Source organism: Lactuca sativa, chromosome 5 (genome assembly GCF_002870075.4).
Source record: "Lactuca sativa cultivar Salinas chromosome 5, Lsat_Salinas_v11, whole genome shotgun sequence".
NCBI lineage: Eukaryota > Viridiplantae > Streptophyta > Magnoliopsida > Asterales > Asteraceae > Lactuca > Lactuca sativa.
Window position 1 is genome coordinate 255,773,695 of NC_056627.2, and position 7,943 is coordinate 255,781,637.

A 7,943-nucleotide genomic window follows, 5' to 3' on the forward strand; every position below is an offset into this window, starting at 1 on the left:
ATGCTAGAATATTATAGATGTCCGTGGAATAAAGGAGAACGATCCGGAATAAATCAAGAAGGCATTAGACGAAGCTAGAACGACCCGGAAGACTTTGGAAGGATCTAGAACACGCTAAATCATACAAGAACGATTTGGATAATGTCGGGACGACTTAGAGATTTCTAGAGCATCGTATACAAGTCTACCATATTCTAGAGTCTTGTAAAATCCATGTATATAATAGGAAGAGTCTAGATTAGTCATGAATGGTCGGGACCTAGAAACTTCCATTTGAGGAGGTGTAAGGTTCCTATAAATAAGGGGAGGACTCATTTGTCCAAACCATCAAGAATTTGCCTTGTAAAGAAGTTGAGTTATATAATAAAAGCTTTCTTGAAGTTTCCCTTTGTCGTAACTCTTGCTTCCTATGTTCGTTAGTACATCTAGATCGTCGAAGTTAGCCTGACTTAGTCGGAGAAGCACTAAGTGGCACACGGTATTGACTAGTCTAAAAGAGTCATCCCGTGACATTAGGGTTATGACCGACATGTAGACCCATGTCCCGACCCACTACCAATTTCTCTATTTTCATTCAATCTCACATGATAAATCGTTTTGGTCATGAAAAACCTTATGACATCTCCAACAAACCATATTTTATGTTTTCTTCGTGCTGTCCAAATTTAGCCTTCTTGTTCTTTCCTTTATCATTCTTAGAATTACTTTTGTCCTCGGCCATGTTCACATGTTCAAATGCATTATCGTTGGGCGTTGCATTTTCATGAACATAAAAAAAATTCAATACACAAATGACTGCCCAATTAAACCTAAGACACTTCTTATTCTTATTCTTCAACATGCATTTAAAATATTTCCATGAAAAAGGTGACTTGTTGATAACAACTCGATATAAAGATGGATACATCCATATTCATGTCATATTGGGAAAATTGTCCAAAAAATCTAACTAGTTGTACTCCTCTCTCATTGGTCAAGAATCAACCATTTTATAGTTTGCAAAATTACATCTACGTATTTGTTGAAGCATCTTATGCCATATATTTTGTTTCCAATTGATCTCGTAATTCTTCTAAAGACTATTTTTTTATAAACATAAAAAGGACATCATGCATCTCATTCAAAGTATGTCCCCGACATATGTAATTGTCATTCTCTTACTTGCTCCTTTTGCAAATTTGTTCCAAGGTTTCATCCTCTACTTTTTTTTTTTTTTTTTTTTTTGGAATTAGGGTGCTAAAAACATACAAAAATTTTAGAGTAGTCAAAGGAAAAAAATATTCTTTTGGTATCTATGAAAAATCACTATCATCGAATTTTTCCAGTTTGCCAAACTTAGAGGTCATATCTTTGATAGATTCCGTATTTAGAATGATCACGAAATGACAAAATATTTTTCAAGATTGTTTGAGATATTTCAAGATCAGATTTGTCGTAGATAAAATGTAATTGTTTGGATAGTTAACAAACATATAATTTAGACTTTGCTTCAAACTTTTTGCACCCTATATTTACGGTCAACAAATATTTTCACAGGATAACTTGTTGAAAACAAAACTTGAACTATACACTAGAACAACAACGAACCCCGAAAATCCCATTAATATGGGGTGGAGGGTAGGTAGATGTAGACATTTGTGCATCCGTAAGGGTAAAACAATTGTGTCATATAGATGCCCTCCGACATGAGTGACTAACAACCTATAAAAGAAGCAAACATAACAAGTACATCAAAGTGGGCATAACAACATAAATATAAAAGAAAATCAAATTAGGGCCTCCAATTCCGAGAACATGCAAAAGAGGCAAACAATAGGAAGTAAGTAAAATGCAAGCAGTAAAACAATAAATGGATAAACCAAGATACAAAGATATGAACACAATATATAATTCAAACTATTAATCATGAAACAAAACATACACGGGAGTGAGGCTCCTATCTACCTTGATGTTTAGCCTCCACACCCTCCTATATGAGGTCATGTCCTTTAAAGAGAAAATTCATCCATGTCAAGCCTGACCAGGGTCGGCCCAAGCCCAGGGCAGCATACTAATAGGGGGCATCAAATTGTAAGAAGCTATTTATGGGTATTATGTCATTTAGGGCAAACCTTTTATCCATAAAAGGTTCAGTCCATGAGCCCAACTAAAAGGGAGGACATCGAGTTCGACACCTGAAGGCGCAAATCACAATTTGGCAAGTTTCTCCCAAAGTTAGCATGCCACTGAAGAAGTCGAGGCGCTGAAGAAGATGAGGTATAAGGGAAGACAAGGAGACGGGGTCTAACAATAACATTGATTTAAATGAGTTGTTGGTGATCTCAATTCTTAAAAAAAAAAAAAAAAAAAAAAAAAAAAAAAAAAAAAAAAAAAAAACTATGTTTCGTATATTCTCAAAGTCGATATATCTTCAAATCTCGCTCTCTCTACCTCGTTTTCTTCTTCGAAATCAGTGCCTAGATGGTTTTCATTTGTTCTTAGTCACCAACGTAACTGCCTTCAAGCTTCCTTCGTTATCGTTCATTGGTTTTATTTACTTCTCACTTCTCAGTAGTGCAAATTCTTCAAGATAGCCAACAAATGAATCGAAAAGTTTTTTGACTTTTCGGTTAAAACTAGAAGAAAACCTATAAATAATAAATCTAGCTTTTCAATTACATAAAACGTCAAATTTTGTGTTAATTATCCTTTGTTGTTTTTCAAACACATATTGTATTTATTGTTTAAAGATTTCAACTTTCATTGTTTATTTGTTGCCGTCTTAACTTTTGTTTGATTTTAGTTTATAAAATTATTGTTTAATGTTTTGTAGTCTTATAAATGTGCTTTTTTGGTAGTATGCTTAGTGTTATTCGACCACAATCGTTTGTTTTTTTAACTGTTTTTATCACATTTTAGGATTAATAATTGAAGGGAGTTTAAAGAAGAAAGGGTATGTAATATTTGTCTTGTTAGTTTATATCTTGTTTTAGCTTTTTCCGAGTAATTATTGTTTATTAATCTATGAAAATTGGATACTAAGTGGGGTTTCTGGTCTAATCTGTTTTATATATGTGGTTCTAGTTTTGTGAAATCTCTTGGCTTATGTACATAACTTTAGTGTGTACATGACCATATTTATTATTTAATCATTTGTTATTTGTTATTTTTGGATTGTCACAAAAAGTTTATTATAATTTTGGGTTGGTTAGGTTGGATTCTCTTGAGTTTAACTAATATATTTGCCTTTACGAAATGCATGAAGACATGTTTACATAGGGATTTTGAAACATTTGGTTTGTATGATGAGTTTTTTAAGTAAAAAAGTTGTTAGATTGTTGATTTTGAAATTTATGTTCTATATTTGGCTGTTGTATTTCAACGACATAAAAATTGAGGCTTTATTGTATCGTTTTATCCTGAACATGAAAAACCTTTGGACCTGGCCTAAGCCTGACACTATCCTCCTCCCATTTCATTTGAGGATCGTTGACCTTATCTTCCTTGCCGTCTCCTCTTAAGGACATGTCTATATTACCTCAACCATCACTCCCAAAGAGTTTCTTATATCCTCATTTGGATTCCTATCCAATAAAGTTCCTGTCATATGTCCATGTCCACCTCAACATTCTCATCTGTTACTTCTATCTTTCTTTTGTAATCCTTTTTAGTTGGCCAAAATTCGGATTCATACAAATAAGAATGAGTGGATGGCCCAACACTATACAAACATAGATATCCTTCTTTTCTTATAAATTAAAATAAAACATACCAAATTTTTTGTCTAAAATATCATCAAGATAAATAGCTTTTTAAAAAATCAATATTTCTTTTTAATTTACGTCACACGTCATGATTTGTTATTTAATATTTTACATTCTACTTCACAAATGACTCCAAATCGTAATTAGTTGAAGAACTTCGTATCTTTTACCACACCTAGGGTGCAAACATCCATATACAAAAACGATATGCAGTCAACTAGCCAAAAATCACACCCTCATAAGCGCATTTTAAATGATTCATATGCACAAAAAACCCCAACTTGTTATGCACCAACTATTCACAAGATTAAACCATCGAAAAAGTATTACTATTGGATTATACATGTGATTCAGAAAAACGTGATATACAAACAGCTAACATACTCTCAGAGGCGAAGGTAACCTCCTCTTTCTCCACCAGTTCTTCTGAGGAAAGACCTCTTGTTAAGCGACCAGCTTCTTTTCAAAGCTCTTTGTTTTCTCCAAGCAGTTATTCGGCTATAAAGAAAAGGAAACAAGAAGGATAACAACACAAGAGCTAAAGTTGCCACACAAACCAACATCACGTTTCTGAATCCATCTGCTATCTTTGGATCTCTTTGTCCTGTCCATGGCACCCCTCCCACATTCATCCCAAAAACTGCCACGTCATCATTTATTATTATTATTATTAGTATTATTAACATCATTAAGGTCCAAAAGGAGTTAAAAGTTGTCAAAGGGTGGTAGAATCTAACCTCCTGTGATGATGGAGAGAGGAAGGAATATGATGGAGAGGAATGAGAGATAGTAGAGTTTTCTGTTGATTTGCTCTGCCTGCCAGCTGTCAAGTCCAGCCTGTACAGCTGTCACACGATTGGAGATAAAACCAACATTATCTTTTAATCTTTTCAATCGTCTGATTAACTCTTCAAGGGAATTGATGTCTTCATTAGCAAACCAATCTTTTGCTGAACATTTTTCCTTCACTCTTGGAAACACTTGTTCTCCATGTGTAATCACCTACATTATCCAAGGGTATTTACGTCTTTTGAAGAGATTAAAAACAGAAAGAAGGCCACAATGATTAATTACCTGCAAGAGGCGTTGCAAGTCTAGATGCATTTTAGGGAATCTTCTATCATCCAACAGCTGTTTCTTCAAGTAAAAACCACCTGAAAGTCGATCTAAAGTCAAACAATGCAATTATCCAATCTTTAACTTCATTGATCATAAAAATGTGAACTTTACCTTTATCCAAATCAACTTCTACAGAATCAAGCTCGATCTCAAGTTTAGTAACAACATCCTCAAGATGATCCACATGAGTATCAACAATATGAACAACCAAATTAGAAACCGATTTAGGAACAGGATTGTCTGCCTCCTCAGAATGATTCATGGTCAACAAGAACTCAAGAACATGTTCTTTGATCACAAAACCATCATTTTCCGATGACCCACTTTGTTTAGCACTTGGACTCTCCACACTTGGGATTTCAGATAAAAGAGATTGACCAACAGGAGAAAACCCTAATCTAGGCACTCGCCCTAGTGACACTGTAATCACAGAATTCTCAGTAACCCTAGCAGCTAATCTAAACGTAAACTTGCTAGAAGGTGGACCTGGTGAATTGACCCTAAATACAAGTGCCCCATCGACATGCCCACAATATGGTCCATTGCTAATTAAAGAAAGAATGTCTTGTAGTTTTAATGGAGGACAAAGAACATCAATAAGATATTGAGCAGATTGCGAAAGTTTTTGATTCCCTTTGGGGATTTCAACATGATACCAACAAAATTCTTTGTCATTACCCTCCAAAAGATCCCATTCTTTATTGTAGTAATCCCCTAATCCATCGAATATGTAGGCTTTCAATCTAACTAAACCAGGGTAGCGTGTTCGAAAGGGGCGCACTTCATCGATACGAACACGTGAAGACGATTCGCCCTCAATTTCATCTATCTCGGTGTCTATGCCTAGCTCTCCTTTACCCATTTGTATCAGAGATTTATCCAACTATCTTGATTCTTGCATAAAACAGAAATCAATCTAAGCAGAAAGAATCTAGCTCAAAGAAAAAGACCCAGCTGTAATTTCAGTCGAATTCGAAGATCACGATAATCCAATGAACAGATGCATGAATTTGGGGACGAACAAATTAAACCCTACCGATCAATAATCATGACAAACTCCTGAAAACTGCATTAACCCAATCAAACCCAACAAGAAATCGTCCAATTGAAGATTGAAAAACAGAGTTTTTCGTTGATCCCTGTGCGCAAGCAATTGAATTATTAGAACTGGGTTAAGATCCATTGAGCAACCGGAAAACGAAAAAAAGAAATAGAAATTAAAATAAATCCATCAAGAAAAACACACCTTATTGAAGCCGGCGATTTCTTTCTAAACGTTGATGATCAATTCAACGTTTAGATCATGGGTATGATGGGAAAAAAACGTGTAGTGATGATATATATATTATAGTATAATAGAAGAAACGAGATGATTATTTGCAAATTGCAATACTCGATTTCTTGAAAATGGGTTTGTCAAATCGGGAGAGCAGTTTCCTCGAAGGTTCGTCACCCAAATTTACAGTTGTGAACTTGAGATATATCCTTAAATGGTTAGCAGCTGATAGAATTCGCCAATTATTCTGATTTTTGTTGAATTTAATAAATGACAGATTATTAATTTCAAAAAATGACAGATTGGATTTGGAGTTTAAATTGTTTATCATTATTATCTTAAAATTGAGAACCTTTAAAGTTGGGCACAACCTTTTTTATGTTGGTGCGAAGGTTGTTGGAAGTCGGTCCATTTCCGCCGCACTTGCAGCCTTGCAAAAGCGTCATGGTGCAAGGGCATGAATATGTTGTGAGAAAAAGACTTCATTATTTACAGGTATCCTACTTTTAGATAATTGTATAAATGAAGATGATTTCTATATAGTAATATTTTAATTGAAGATAATGACAATAATTTAGATTTAATCTTATAATATGATATGACTTTTCGTAACTTGACTTCTTATATCTTCCAAATTCAATTTTTTTGGAATAAATGCATGATCTCACAATTGTAACATTGTACTTGTTTTGCGATGGGAGCTGGAGATTGATGAATGAAATGTCTAAGGTCTAAGATTCAAAACTCAAGACCTTCCGTGACCGTGAACTTAACTTCTTGTTTTGTGCCAAATTTGAACTTGTTTTTGGTGTGGGTTATCTTGTGGCTGATTTCATATATAAAACCCATATATTTTTAAGGTGTATACACAACTTTTGAAAAGTGTATTTGTACACGATATAATAAGATATATATAATACACGAATTCCCCAGCAACTAATAATATTTTATTGTAACTTTAAATGAAATGATAGAAGATGACATCAATAATGGTAGGTATCGAAGTAATTGTCATAACAATACGACTTTGGAGACTTCTAGTCTCATTTGAAGATTTGAAAATAAACACACCAACAACTCATCACCATCTCCATGTTCTCTGTTTGTTATATTTTTGGAGGTGTGTCACATGTTTTTCTTTCGGTGATAGCATTCTCTTTTGTTGTTTAGAAATATTTTTTCTCGAATCATGTGATACCGTAGAGTTCCCATTTGCTTAAGTTAGTACATTATATATATATATATATATATATATATATATATATATATATATATATATATATATATATATATATATATATATATATATATATATATATATATATATATATATATGAATTTGAAGTGACAATGTTCTCTAAATGAAAACACAACTCTACATTGAACACCTGATTAGTTGCGCAACATTTCAAAAGTCAAATTCATCTTGTTAACTCACAACATCGATCTGAGTAAACTCTTCCATAGAAATCATAGCAAGTTTAAGTATGAAAACATTGAATTATGCTAAAACTTACGGAAAAAAAAAACAAAATTTGTATTGGAGGTGGAGAGTAGCAGCCTAAGGAGTTGTAATTATCTAGGTCACAATAGTAATTTTTTAGTCAAACCTTCTATATCTTAATTAAGATTTGGGAATTGAAGCAAGTATTGATAGATAATGGAGCCATGGAACGAGTGGATATCCGACCATTATTTGTAAATCGATTGAGGTTTTATTTGTCGTGTTTGGTCGTCAACTGTTGGGTCGAAGAACAAATTAGGTGTTGTTTGTTTTTTGTCTGTAGATCTGCTTAACCACTTCT

General features: G+C 33.7%; 1 protein-coding gene across 1 annotated transcript; it reads right to left on the reverse strand.

The window, feature by feature from the left end:
* Positions 1–4,006: 4,006 nt before the first annotated feature.
* On the reverse strand, positions 4,007–6,528 carry LOC111913288 (uncharacterized). Its single transcript, XM_023909012.3, has 5 exons — positions 6,109–6,528; positions 4,974–6,001; positions 4,818–4,897; positions 4,481–4,745; positions 4,007–4,383 (listed from the first exon to the last, which is right to left on the reverse strand). The coding sequence occupies exons 2-5, from the start codon at positions 5,722–5,724 to the stop codon at positions 4,130–4,132; spliced, it is 1,350 nt and encodes a 449-aa protein (XP_023764780.1). The 5' UTR covers positions 5,725–6,001; positions 6,109–6,528; the 3' UTR covers positions 4,007–4,129.
* Between the last annotated feature and the right edge of the window lie 1,415 nt (positions 6,529–7,943).

Coding starts and splice junctions, on each gene's coding strand:
- LOC111913288 (XM_023909012.3), bottom strand. CDS start 5,724: ATGGGTAAAGGAGAGCTAGGCATAGACACCGAGATAGATGAAATTGAG. Junction 4,898..4,973: donor AGAAGTTGATTTGGATAAAG/GTAAAGTTCACA, acceptor ATCGACTTTCAG/GTGGTTTTTACTTGAAGAAA. Junction 4,746..4,817: donor ACTTGCAACGCCTCTTGCAG/GTAATTAATCAT, acceptor TGGATAATGTAG/GTGATTACACATGGAGAACA.